Genomic DNA, 14,482 nt, shown 5'->3' with positions numbered 1-14,482 from the left:
TGAATAAAGACTGGCAAATCGAGATGATAAAGATTTAAATCAGGTGACAATATTTTTATAGAAAATTTTTTTACTTTTTTGAGCTGTGATAGTAGCCAAAAATTCTGTCTCGATCCACTTAGTAAAATAATCAACTAAAGTATCAGCCAACTCCAACCAACTACAATGTAGCTGCAACAAAAAAAAAGTCCAATAACACAAAAGAACACCTTGAAACATAACCCCAAAATTAAAAAAACAACAACTCACCTTTCCTTCCTCTCCTACTTCCACTTATGTCGTTGCTGACTTCCTCTTCTACCATAGCGCTCTCCATCACGAATCATAGCGCCGTCAACTGTCGCCCTCACTACGTCACCACGCATAGTGCCTCCGGCTATCGCAGCTCCCCACTCGCAACGCGTAGCGCCTCTGACCACATCGGCTCTTTCCTTGGGTCGTGCAGTCCCGCCGAATGTCGTAGCTCCCTCCACTCCCATGTGCAGTGCCTCCAACCATTGCGTTCTTCCCTTCGTGATTCACCCCGCCGCTAATCACTACAACGCCCTCTCGCAATTTGTAATGTGTTCCTATTTTCTTTAAAATTTTTTTCTTTAACTGTTTTTAAATTTTTTTTAGTGAATGAATGTTTCTTTTCATGAGTTATTTTTATGTGAGTTATTGGATTTTTTTTTTCTAAGTTTTGGGATGTTTCATTTAGGAGTGCAGTTTTTTTCAAATTTGTTTTTAACTGTATTTTCAGAAGTTTTTTTTCCGATTAAATGTGTTTCTTTTATAGGGTTTTTGTATGTTTTTTTCTGAGTAAATAGATGATTTTTTATGTGAATTACTAGATTTTTTTGGGATGTTTTTTTGGAAGATGGGAGGAAGCGACGACGCTCTTCTTTTGAAATTTAAAAAGTTGGCTAGTACTTTAATTGATTAACTAGAAATGTGTTATTATTATTAGGGATAAGTATTGTTTTGGTCCTAACATTTAGGGTCAGAATCGAAATCGTCTCCAGCGTAATTTTTTATTTAGAAGGTAAAGTACTAAATTGGTCCCCTATGTTTGGACATAATGCCGGTTGAACCGGGCCCAAACCAGGCCCGCGGGCCTAACCAGCCCAGTATATAAATGAGCTAAAGCTCATTTTCTGCCTTAGAACACAACAGAAGCAGCGTAAATGCATGGAGAAGAAGAGAATGAATTCCAAAACCTAGCTTGATCTTCTTTCTTTGATAACTTTTGATCCGGAGCTCCGATTGACGAGCCGTTTGCGGCCACGCGTCGGGCTCGTTGAGTTCTTCAATTCTATTCAAATAAAATAGTAAGTGAATCGCTTTTTCCTAGCTCCATTTCTGCTGGTATATGAATTTTGGGTTCTGTTTTAATCCTTAAGGTTTAAAGTGTCCTATTTGAATCCAAAAAAGTTTCATTTAGCATCAATTTAGTCCCACAATGAGGTCAAACTTAAATAATTAACGGAATGTCCTACGTAACAAAAGTACAAGAACAAAATCGATAATCTGGAGAACAAGTACAAGCTCCAGAGGCACAAAATCAACTGTTGATGCATCAATATATTTATTTATCATTCTCTTTAGTTCTATAGAAAATATTTTATTTATATTATAAGAAAAATAATAAATAAATGTATTAATGCATCAACGGTTGATTTTGTGCCTCTGGAGCTTGTACATGTTCTCCATATTATCGATTTTGTTCTTGTACTATTGTTATGTAGGACATTTCGTTAATTATTTAACTTTGACCCTCACTGTAGAATTAAATTGATGCTAAATGAAACATTTTTGGATTCAAATAGGACACTTTAAACCTTAAGGATCAAAACAGAATTACGCCCAAACATGCCCAAACATATGGACCAATTTAGTAATTTTACCCCTTATTATTATTATCTTCTTCGACAGGCTCTGTTATGAAATAACCTCTCACCTAAAGGATCTTGTATCATGCTGATATGTATGCAAATCCAACTGTAATACACTATCTTCTCAAGCCTCCTTATCTTTTTACTGTTACTCACTCTGAGCCTGTCCACTCCTTTTTAATTTAATTATCTTCTCTTCTCTATAAATGGCTTTTCATTCATTCCTTTCTTCTCTAAGGAAGAAAAATGTGGCCTCTGTATCTTGTAGCATTGATCATTATTTTGCCAACATTTTTGGCTTATAGATGGAAGAATCCTACATGCAATGGAAGGCTTCCACCAGGTTCAATGGGGTTGCCACTTGTTGGTGAGACCCTTCAGTTCTTCTCTCCTAACACTTCTGATGACATTTCTCCCTTCATCAAGCACAGGATCAAAAGGTATATATAACTATTTCAGTTGTTGACCAATGAAACCTTACAAGTTAGTTACAAACATTGATTGGTTTTGAATCTCTTTTTTTCAGGTATGGATCAATATTCAAGACTAACTTGGTGGGGAGACCAGTGGTGGTATCAACAGACCCCGATCTGAATTACTTCATATTCCAGCAAGAGGGACAAGTGTTCCAGAGTTGGTACCCTGATACATTCACAGAGATCTTTGGGAGACAGAATGTAGGATCATTACATGGATTCATGTACAAGTACCTCAAGAACATGGTGCTGAGTCTCTTTGGTCCTGAAAGCCTTAAGAAGATGCTCTCTGAGGTTGAACATGCAGCATGCACTTCCTTACAACACTGGTCATCCCAGGACACTGTTGAACTCAAAGAAGCAACAGCCACTGTATGAATTCATTCATTCATTCATTAATACACAATCAAAATATATCATAATCTTCTTATTCTTCTTCTAAACATGGTTTGATTTGTGTTGTACGACTGTACCTCCATGCAGTCAGCGACCGACATAAGGGTCCCAGCTTTTTAAAAAAAAATTAATAATAATAAATTATTAAGTATAATTTAAATTTTTAAAAAATTTATTTAATATTTTATCTATTATAAATAAAAGTCCAATTTAATTTAAATATTAATAATTTTTAATATATAAAAAATAGATAATAATATTAAAAAAATCTGAAAAAAAATATTATTAATAATATTTTTTAATTAAATAAACATTTTCAAACTCTATAAAGTAGATTCTTTTTCTATCTTTCCTGATTTATCTGGTATTAATTCTCTTTATTTCAAGTTACAAAAAGATCTTTTTCATTATGAATAGTGTGAAGAATGATTCAAAAATAAAATGAAAGATGAATTTCTTGCTAATTGTCTTTTAATTATATTGAAAAGAAAATTGCTAAAAAATTTGATACAGATTCTATTATCTATGAATTTTATGATACGAAAAATCGCCCATTTCGTTAGTAAAAAGTACATACATATATTTTGCACTTTAAAATTTATTCTCTATCGATATATTTTTGTAATACATCTTACATTATATAATTTTTTGTATAATTTTTAAATATTATATAAATTATTGGCCCTATAATAATATTTCTGGATCCGTCCCTCCATGCAGATGATATTTGATTTTACTGCCAAAAAACTCATTAGTTATGACTCCAAGAATTCATCAGAGAATCTAAGGGAGAACTTTGTTGCATTTATACAAGGACTTATCTCCTTCCCTCTTGACCTACCAGGAACAGCGTATCATAAATGTCTTCAGGTAAATAAATTCATTTCTTCAACAATAGCCATAGTTATTAGTATATAAATCATAATAAGTTTTTTGAGTTCTTTCTTTGAAAATTTTGGCATTATTTGGCACAACTGTGCATCACAACCTAGAATGTCTGAATGAAGCAGCATGTGTTGTTTGTTTAATTTGTTCATAGGGTAGGAAAAGGGCAATGAAGATGCTGAAGAAGATGCTTGAAGAAAGAAAAGCAAAGCCAAGGAAAGAGCAGAGTGATTTCTTTGACTATGTAGTTGAAGAACTCAAGAAAGAGGGAACAATCCTCACAGAAGCCATAGCCTTGGACCTCATGTTTGTCCTCCTCTTTGCAAGCTTCGAAACCACTTCTCTCGCAATCACTTACGCCATCAAAGTCCTCTCTCACAATCCCTTGGTCCTCAAGCAATTACAAGTATGTTGTTAATTAAAAACTACTCATCGTCCTTTGAACTATTTTTGTGGCTTTTGACATTCTGAGTTTCTTCATCTTGACCCTTCAAACTATTCTGCCTTTTAGGAAGAACATGAATCCATACTCAAAAGACGCAAAGATCCAAACTCCGGAGTCACATGGAAAGAATATAAATCAATGACATATACATTTCAGGTGAATACAGAATATATTACAAGCTTTCTTGTATACTACTCTATGTTTTCTTCTTCATTATTTCCATATGTATATAATCTCATTTTTCAAGTCCATGATGATTTGCAGTTCATTAATGAAACTGTGAGACTTGCAAATATAGCTCCAGGAATTTTTAGAAAGGCTCTAAGGGAAATTAATTTCAAAGGTATGTGATTAAATGTATTAATTGTCTCCTTAGAATCCCTCAAAAGAGAAGTAGAAAACTCATTGGCATATGATTAAACAATTAAAGACAATTTTATTTGATAGTTATGAAATCAACCAATTATTGGACTAATAGGAACACTGAATGTCTCAATGTATTTACAAATTTTATTTGATTGGTCCAGTTCATACATCACATATACACATACATGCCTTTTTATATAGGTAATGTATCTGACATGAACACCACCTCATGCAATGCAGGATATACCATACCAGCAGGTTGGGCAGTAATGGTGTGTCCCCCAGCTGTTCACTTGAGTCCAGCCAAATATCAAGATCCTCTCTCCTTCAACCCTTCCAGATGGGAGGTATGTGATTTGTCTTCTATATATTTTGTCACACTTATGCTATTTTCATATAATATGGTACAACTTGGATGTTATAAAAAATCAGTTACCAAATCAGCGTTCATACAGAATACATTTTAAAATATAAAATACACATAAAAAATTTTAGTAATTGAGTTTGACATGCGTGTAGCATTTTTGTTCAATAAGTATGAGTTGGTCTAATAAGGATACGATTCAACGTGAGTATAGTTATCAATTGTCATAAACAGCAAAATGATTTACATGATTTTAGTCTTTTAGAGCTCCTTCAAGGAATATAAGAAACTAATATATTAATGGTTTACAGGGAATAGAATTGAATGGTGCAACCAGACAATTCATGGCTTTCGGCGGCGGCATGAGATTTTGTGTTGGAGCAGACTTCACTAAGGTTCAGATGGCTGTCTTTATTCATTGCTTGGTGACCAAGTACAGGTAACATCATCATGAAAATGTCACTACCATGCATATTTCTTTTGAGTGTAAATTTAAATTCAGATGAAGAGTATCTTCTTAATAGTAATATGAATAATATTTCAGGTGGAACCCTATCAAAGGAGGGAATATTATTAGAACGCCTGGATTACAATTTCCAGATGGATTTCATGTTCAGATGATTAAAAAAGATCAAAGTAATCAAGAATCAGAACATCACAACTTAGAAACCAAAATACTCCCACGTTATGGTAGGAAATTACATTGAACACCTTCTCAATCTTTGGTATTTTCTAGGGGCGGCAACCGGGTTGAAACCTGCCCGACCGGCTTGCATAGCTCGCCAAAAAAGGCAGGTCGAGATAAAATTTGAAGCCGCTATAACAAAAGTCTGCCAAACCCATACTCCCATACCGCCTAATCCATGGGTTTTGGCGTGGCGGATTTAAGCGGGGCGGGGCGGGACGGGCTTGTCCAGCTGACTTTTTGTTTTGAGATGATAATTGAATTTGGAACTTCTTTTTGTGCTTGTATTTAGAATGTTTGTTCGTTTTACTCCAAGTTATAATTTGGACCATGTTTGATTAATTAGAGACTTGGACAATGTTTAATTATATATTTTGGATAATGTTTGTTTTATTTCGGACAATTTTAGTTTCATTATTTTGTTTCAAAAAATTTAGTTGATGATTATGTTTATTAGATATTTAGAATTATAAAAACTTTAGTATTTGTGAATTTAAAAATTATAATTTTTTTTATGTCTTTAAAAATTATAAATTTATTGAAATATTTGTAAAATTATATATTTTTTAATATTTAATAGTTTAATAATTAAAAAAAAGAGAATTAGCAGCATAAACCTGTCAATCCGCCGTTAGATATAATGGGGTAAAAATTTAGAACCACTTCAATAAACAGGTAGCTCGCCATTTGGCGAAGCGAGCTAACCCACCTGCCACTAGGGGTGGAAAAAGGTCAGGCGGCCTGTCAGGGGCCTGCAACCTGACCTGTGTTTGGCCTGACCTGGTCTGCCCTGCCCTGTCATAAAATAGATACAGGCTCTTATAAAAGGCTTATTATGTTAATAGGTCAGGTTCAGACTCACTAATAAGCTTTATTGGCCTGTCAGACCTGCCTGAGCCTGTTAATACATAGTTACATATAGAAATAATTTTTTTATTATTAACAAAATTATGAAATATTTTAAATTTATTATATTTAATTATAAATAATTTTATATATTTTAAATACTTTAAAATTTAAAAATTCTTATAAATATTAAATATGACATATTATATATAAATATGCTTATTAAAAAATAGTTTTTTTTTAAATAATATTTTTATTTTTGTAAAAAAAATTATCAGGCCTTTTAACAGGTTTCAGGTCAAGCCAGGTTGAATAACAAGTCAGGTTTAGTATTTTAAAAAAAGTTTATAGCAGGTTGCAGGCTAGGTTCAGGCTAATTGACCGCCTGTTAAGAGCAAAGCCTGCCTTTGCCTGACCTGTTTTCACCCCTACCTGTCATTCTTACTATCTTGAAAGCACACAAGGCAAGAAGACATATGTTTTGGAAGTCAAAGCACCTTTATGAGAAAATATATTCACAGCACTTTTATTAAAATTTGACCAGCATTTAACTAGAAAAAAAATTAGTAATTTCACACCATTAAATAAAATTTTACACCATTAAAAATACTAATAATAACTAATTAATAATTACAAATCACAAACTTATTTGTCCCCTAAAGAATATTTACAAATTAATATATTAATATTAAATATAAACGATTAAATAATTATCATTTACGGTTTAATTCTTTCTCTAACAGTTGTGTACCTACATATATATTATGAATGATTGTTAGTGTATGTTAACGGTACTTTGTACCTATTCAAGGAATAATCAAAAGTCACATTTTTTCATTATGTAACTATTCAATAACCAAAGGTTACATCTGTTCATAAGCTACGTGACTTTTTGATTCTAATACATGCAGCATATATATATATATATGAATTATCCACTATTCAAAGTGTGCGTAACAAAAGGATAATAACAAGTACTAAGTGTACATGTGATTTTATCTATTGAGAGTTTTCTTTGTTCAAGAGAGTTAATAATTTCTTATTATTGCTAACTAAGAAATTTATTGGTTTCATTGTATCCTGGGAGAGTATTGTCATCAACCCTATAGCAACTAAGTGTGGGGACAAATATCTCTCTAAAGAAAGCGATCTAATCGTACCTTAAAACCACTACACAAATATAAGATTTTATCATCTTCTCATACCATATACCCAACATTTTAGAGAGATATTACTTGAAGATGGCATAAGATCAAAACACCACGTTCAAGGTCATGAATCAATAGTTTGTCAAGTTAGATCGCTTTGATGGAACAAACTTCAACCGTTGGAAGGACAAGATGATGTTCCTTCTTTCGATTCTCAATCTTGCATATGTGATTGACCCAAAGACTACACCAATTGTCGATGTCGCTGAAAATCTCACACCGGAAGAGAAAGAAAAGATCGTTCAATTGAAGAAGAAACGTGATGAAAATACTTTCGCATGTCGAGGTCATATCCTCAACACTTTATCCGACCGACTCTATGATCTCTACATGTCAATTCAATCACCATTGGAGATTTGGAAGTCTTTGGAAGAAAAGTACAATACCGAACGACAAGGAACAGATAAGTTTATTATGATGAAATATTTTGAATTTATTATGAATGATATTATGCCTGTCATGGATCAAATTCATAAATTACAAATCCTTGTAAGTAGACTTCGTGATCTACAAGTGGTGATTCCTGAATCATTACAAGTTGGAGCAATTATTTCAAAATTGCCTTCATCTTGGAATGGTTATAGGAAGAAACTTTTACATCTTGGTGAGGACTTCACAATTGAGAAATTACTAAGGCATATACATATAGAGGAGGAAACTCGAAAACGTGATGCTGTGTATCTTTCTCAAAGTTCTAAAGTGAATCATATTGGTGAAAATAACACCAATAGGAAGAAAAGAAAGTTCTCTAAAGATTCAAAGCAAGATAAGAAAAGACAAAGAGAGTGTTATCATTGTCATAAGAAAGGACACTATATCAAAGAATGTAGACTTCTGAAAAGAGAAGCACCAAAGACCAACTTAGTGGAAGAGAAGGATCTAATTGCTATGGTTGCAGAAAAAATACAAAACATGCATATTGGCATGGTTACAGAAGTCAACATAGCAACACAAGAAAAATCACTTGAGTGGTGGTTAGATTCTGGAGCTACTGTTCACGTTTGCAATGATCGCAACCAATTCAAAACATATGAAGAAGTGAACAATAGAGAAGTCTTGATGGGCAATGACAACTCAGCCAAAGTTTGTGGTCAAGGAAGTGTGGAATTGAATTTTACATCTGGAAAGAAATTAAGTTTAATAAATATACTTCATGTTCCATATTTGAGAAAAAATTTAGTTTCTGTTAGTCTTTTGTGTAAGAAAGGATTCAAAATTGTAATGGAATCCGATAAAGTGATCTTGCTTAAGAATGATGTATTCATAGGAAAATGATATTGTACTGAAGGTATGTTTAAACTTAGTATTAATAAAGTGAATGTTTTCCTGTATGTTGTTGATTCTTGTGATTTATGGCATAGTAGATTAGCACACTTAAATTACAAATCAATTGAATATATGCAAAAGAATAACTATATTGATCTTAGTAACAAGGATTTTAATAAGAAATGTGATATTTGCATACAATCCAAAATTACTAAGAAACCTTTTTCTAAGGTTGAAAGAAATACACATTTATTAGAATTGATTTATAGTGATATTTGTGAACTAAATGGCAATATTACTAGAGGAGGAAAAAGATATTTTATAACCTTTATTGATGATTGTTCTAGATTTACTTATGTGTATTTGCTTAGAAATAAAGATGAAGCTTTTGAAATGTTTAAGAAATATAAAATGGAAGTAGAAAATATGCATGATAAGAAAATAAAATTTCTTCGTAGTGATTGAGGTGGAGAATATTTTTCTAATAAATTTGATAACTTTTGTGAATTACATGGTATTGTGCATGAATCTTCCGCTCCATATACTCCGCAATAAAATGGTTTGGCGGAAAAGAAAAATCGTACCTTAGTGGATATGGTTAATTCAATGTTATTAAATGCAAAATTGTCTTATAATTTATGGGGTGAAGCATTATTGACATCATGTCATATCCATAATAGGATACTATCAAGACATAGAAAGGTTTCTCCTTATGAAATTTGGAAAGGAAGGAAACCTAATTTAAATTATCTTAAAGTGTCGGGGTGTTTAGCCTTTTATCGAGTTCTTGATCAAAAGAGAACCAAATTGGGGCCAAGAGCTATAAAAGACACTTTTATAGGATATGGTCAAAATTCTAAAGCATATAGAATATTAGACTTAGTGTCTAATATAGTTGTTGAATCAAGAGAGGTAGAATTTATTGAAAATAGATTTATCAATAATTCAACTTCTAATTCAGAATATCCCCAAAATGATACTAATATTTCACAAGAAATAAATAATCAAAACAATAAACGTCTAAGCGACAAAGAGTTGATTGAACCAAGGAAGAGCTTGAGAGTAAGAAAAAAAAAGGACTTGGGTCCAGATTTTATTTCTTCTCAGGCTATCACCTTTTTGGTAGAAGGAACTAAGAATTCTGTAACAAACAAGATTCATATTGTGATGAATATAGAGGGTGATCCTCAAACGTTCAAGGAGGCTATGGCTTTAAGGGATTCTGCTTTTTGAAAAGAAGCAATAAATGATGAAATGGACTCAATATTATCTAACAATACTTGGATCTTGGTTGATTTGCCTCCAGGATCAAAGCCTATAGGATGTAAATGGGTATTTAGAAAAAAGTATAATACTGATGGTTCATTACAAACCTTTAAAGCAAGGTTAGTGGCCAAGGGATTTAGACAACAAGAAGGTCTAGACTATTTTGACACCTACGCACCTGTGGCAAGAATGACTTCTATTAGGGCTCTTATAGCATTAGCATCCATACATAAGCTTCATATACATCAAATGGATGTTAAAACGGCTTTTCTAAATGGAGATCTTAATGAATAAATTTATATGGAGCAACCAGAAGGCTATGTGCTACCCGGAAATGAAAAGAAAGTTTGCAAATTAATTAAGTCTTTGTATGGGCTAAAACAAGCGCCTAAACAATGGCATGAGAAGTTTGATTCAGTTGTGTTATCAAATGGCTTCTCACATAATAGTGCGAATAAATGTATTTACTCAAAATTTACTAAAGATTATGGAGTAATCATTTGTTTATATGTTGATGATATGTTAATCATCGGAACAAATTTAGAAGGAATTCGTATAACGAAGGAGTATCTAACTTCTAAATTCAAGATGAAGGATTTGAATGAAGTTGATACAATATTAGGCATAAAGGTGCATAAGAATGAAGTTGGCTTTACTTTAAGTCAATCTCATTATATCAAAAAGGTATTGAAAAAGTTTGATCATCTCACAATTAAAGAATCCAATACGCCGTATGATCCTAATCTTAAATTAGAAGGAAACATGGGAAGACCTATAGCACAATTAGAATATGCTAGTGCTATAGGAAGTTTAATGTATGCAATGCATTGTACTAGACCTGATATAGGATTTGCTGTGTGCAAATTATCAAGGTTTACAGGAAAGCCTAGCAATCAACATTGGAAAGCTATAACAAGAGTTCTTGGTTATCTCAAGAAAACCATAAACTTGGGATTACATTATAGTGATTATCCCGCAGTTTTAGAAGGTTATTCCGACGCAAGTTGGATTACAAATCTTAGTGACAACAAATCCACTTCAGGATGGATTTTCACCATAGGTGGTGGAGCAATAAGTTGGGCCTCAAAGAAACAAACATGTATTACATTCTACTATGGAGGCTGAGTTTGTAGCTTTATCAGCTGCAGGTAAAGAAGCGGAATGGTTAAGAAATTTGTTATATGATATAAAGCTGTGGCCACAGCAGACGATAGCCATTTCAATCTTCTGTGATAGTGAATCAACCATATCTCGAGCATATAATAAGGTTTATAATGGAAAGTCTAGACATATAAGTTTGAGACATGAATTTGTGAGGCAACTAATAGATGATGGTGTAATTACCATCACTTATGTAAGATCTCAAGGAAATTTAGCAGACCCTTTGACTAAAGGTTTGTCAAGGGATAAAATCAAAGAAACTACTGCTAAAATAGGATTAAAACCTATTATTGCTAAATAATGGGAACCCAACCTTATTCTAGTAGACCACTAGTTTCAAGGTTTAATGGGTAATAACAAGTTATTTAGCAATTGGAGCACTAAGGTATAGGATTTAGTGCTATTTACAATAAATTAGGAGGGTGAGTTTAAACTCTTAATGGAATGATAATATTATCTATCAAAAGATTCCACCTATATGAATATAAGAGTGGTGCCGCTCTAATTGAGAATTTTAGAGGTTTTGTTCTTGTAAATATTCATGAAACCAGGATGAGCACAATGTCATATAAGTGCTTAAAATTGTAAACTCTTGAACTTTGAGGGTATAAGTAATGTGTGTGATTTTGGTACTAGCATATGGAGTATAGGTTTAATCGATTAGACACCTATTATTTTGTTAGAACTTTAAAATTTACACTAAAAGAATGTTTAATCTTAGTGACACATTCTTTATGCATATACTTGTATAATATTTAAATTTTGTAAATAGTGGAGGATTGAAGAGTATTTACAAATTAATATATTAATATTAAATATAAACGGTTAAATAATTACTGTTTACGGTTTAATTCTTTCTCTAACGGTTATGTACCTACATATATATTATGAATGATTGTTAGTGTATGTTAACGGTACGTACCTATTTAAGGAATAATCAAAAGTCACATCTTTTTATTATGTAACTATTCAATAACCAAAGGTTACATCTGTTCATAAGCTACGTGACTTTTTGATTCTAATACATGCAGCATATATATATATATATATATATATATATATATATATATATATATATATATATATATATATATATATATATATATATATATATATATATATATATATATATATATATATATGAATTACCCACTATTCAAAGTGTGCGTAACTGGTGCGGTATTTGTAACCCACTAACTTACCGGCAAGTGCACCGGGTCGTACTAAGTAATATCTTACGTGAGTAAGGGTCGATCCCACGAAGATTGATGGATTAAGCAACAATAGTATTTGATAGGCTTAGTTAGACAAACAGAAAAGAGTAATTGAGAGTTCAAAAGCATTAAACAATAAAGAAGAGTTTGAAGACAGGCAGGTGAATAGGTGAGGAATAAAATATTGAGGAAGCAGTTAAGGCTTCAGAGTTATCTATTTTCTGGATTGACTTTTCTTATTAACTAATTTTAATCATGTAAGATTTAATTCATGGCAAACTATTTGTGACTAGACCCTAATTCCTTAGACCTTCCTAGTCTCCTCTAAAATTCATCAACTGCCAATTTCTTGGTCAATTAATTCCAATTAGAGGGTGATGATCAAATTCTAGTTTATATGCCACAAGAATCCTAATTATCCAAAAATAAAGGGATTATATGTCACGTATCCCGTTAAATACAAACAATTAGAAATTCAGGATAATATGTTTTCAAGCTATTGTTCAAGTAAAGAGCTTTTCCAAGTTATACAAGAACTCAAATAGAACATGGGTCATACTTCCGTTCCACCCAAATTCATAAAATAAAGAACGAAAACAATTATTGAAATATAAATCAAAACATGAATTAAAATAGAAAAATAATAGGGTAAAGTACTAAATTGGTCCCCTAGGTTTGGGCGTAATTCTGTTTTGGTCCTTAAGGTTTAAAGTGTTCTATTTGAATCCAAAACGTTTTCATTTAGCATCAATTTAGTCCCACAGTGAGGTCAAAATTAAATAATTAACAAAATGTCCTACATAACAACAGTTCAAGAACAAAATCGATAATTTGGAGAACAAGTACAAGCACCAGAGGCATAAAATCAACCATTGATACATCAATACATTTATTTATTATTTTTTATAATATAAATAAAATATTTTCTATAAAACTAAAGAAAATGATAAATAAATGTATTGATGCATCAATAGTTGATTTTGTGCCTCTAGAGCTTGTACTTGTTCTCCAGATTATCGATTTTGTTCTTGAACTGTTGTTATGTAGGACATTTTGTTAATTATTTAATTTTGACCTCACTGTGGGACTAAATTGATGCTAAATGAAAACATTTTGGATTCAAATAGAACACTTTAAACCTTAAGGACCAAAACAGAATTACGCCCAAACCTAGGGGACCAATTTAGTACTTTACCCAAAATAATATTATCAATCCATACAATAGACAGAGCTCCTAACCTTAACAATGGAGGATTAGTTGCTCATGGAATATGGAATGTAAATTTTGTATGGAATAATGTTGTGGAATGTTCTGTTGGAACCACCCTATTGGGATCCCTTTTATAACTAATCCTAATAAATTTAAAAATCAAATTTCTAAAATTAAAATTAAAATAATATCTTTTCCTAAAATAAGATTTGAATTTAAATTCGAATTAATTAACAAGTCTTCAGCTGATGGGTGGGGACCACTTGATTTGTCCATTCTGCAGCTTCTAATATGTATTTTCTGGGCTGGAAACTGGGTCAAAACAACCCAGAAATTGCCCCCAGCGTCTTTCTGCGTTTTCTGCACATTGCGCATGTCACACGTACGCGTCGGTCACGCGTTCGCGTCATTTGTGCAGATTCCAGTCCACGCGTTTGGGTCAGGCACGCGATCACGTCATTGCGATTTCCTCCATTCCGCGCGGTCGCGTGAGCCATGCGTCCGCGTCGGTATTCGCTGGTCATCTCCTTGGTTTCTTCTCTTTCTCTGCAGAAATTTCATCAAATCCATCCGAATGCTACCTAAAATGAATAAAATTGCACAAAACTCAAAATAGCATCCATAGTGGCTAAAATATAATTAATTCTTAATTAAACTCAACAAGTTAGATGCAAATTCACTAGGAAAAGATAGGAAAGATGCTCACGCATCACAACACCAAACTTAAACTGTTGCTTGTCCTCAAGCAACCAAAAACTAATATAAGCTTAGGATGTGAATTTGCATGAGAATGAGAGTTCGATTAAGCTCATGTCTCTTC

General features: G+C 32.5%; 1 protein-coding gene across 2 annotated transcripts; it reads left to right on the top strand.

The window, feature by feature from the left end:
* The first annotated feature begins 2,036 nt into the window (after window positions 1–2,036).
* Window positions 2,037–5,904, top strand: LOC112749532 (cytochrome P450 87A3). 2 transcript variants are annotated; one of them, XM_025797807.3, is made up of 9 exons: window positions 2,037–2,314; window positions 2,401–2,722; window positions 3,467–3,616; window positions 3,786–4,037; window positions 4,143–4,232; window positions 4,341–4,419; window positions 4,683–4,789; window positions 5,118–5,245; window positions 5,351–5,904. In XM_025797807.3, the coding sequence occupies exons 1-9, from the start codon at window positions 2,121–2,123 to the stop codon at window positions 5,511–5,513; spliced, it is 1,485 nt and encodes a 494-aa protein (XP_025653592.1). In that variant the 5' UTR covers window positions 2,037–2,120; the 3' UTR covers window positions 5,514–5,904. The 2 variants fall into 2 exon arrangements, with proteins under 2 accessions (XP_025653592.1, XP_072074713.1); XM_072218612.1 differs by having other exon boundaries at window positions 2,082–2,314; window positions 4,143–4,419.
* Window positions 5,905–14,482: the final 8,578 nt, after the last annotated feature.

The sequence above is a fragment of the Arachis hypogaea genome, chromosome 15, assembly GCF_003086295.3.
Source record: "Arachis hypogaea cultivar Tifrunner chromosome 15, arahy.Tifrunner.gnm2.J5K5, whole genome shotgun sequence".
Lineage (NCBI taxonomy): Eukaryota > Viridiplantae > Streptophyta > Magnoliopsida > Fabales > Fabaceae > Arachis > Arachis hypogaea.
The sequence above is the reverse complement of the archived record's forward strand: the minus strand, read 5'-3'. Positions and strand labels throughout refer to the sequence as shown.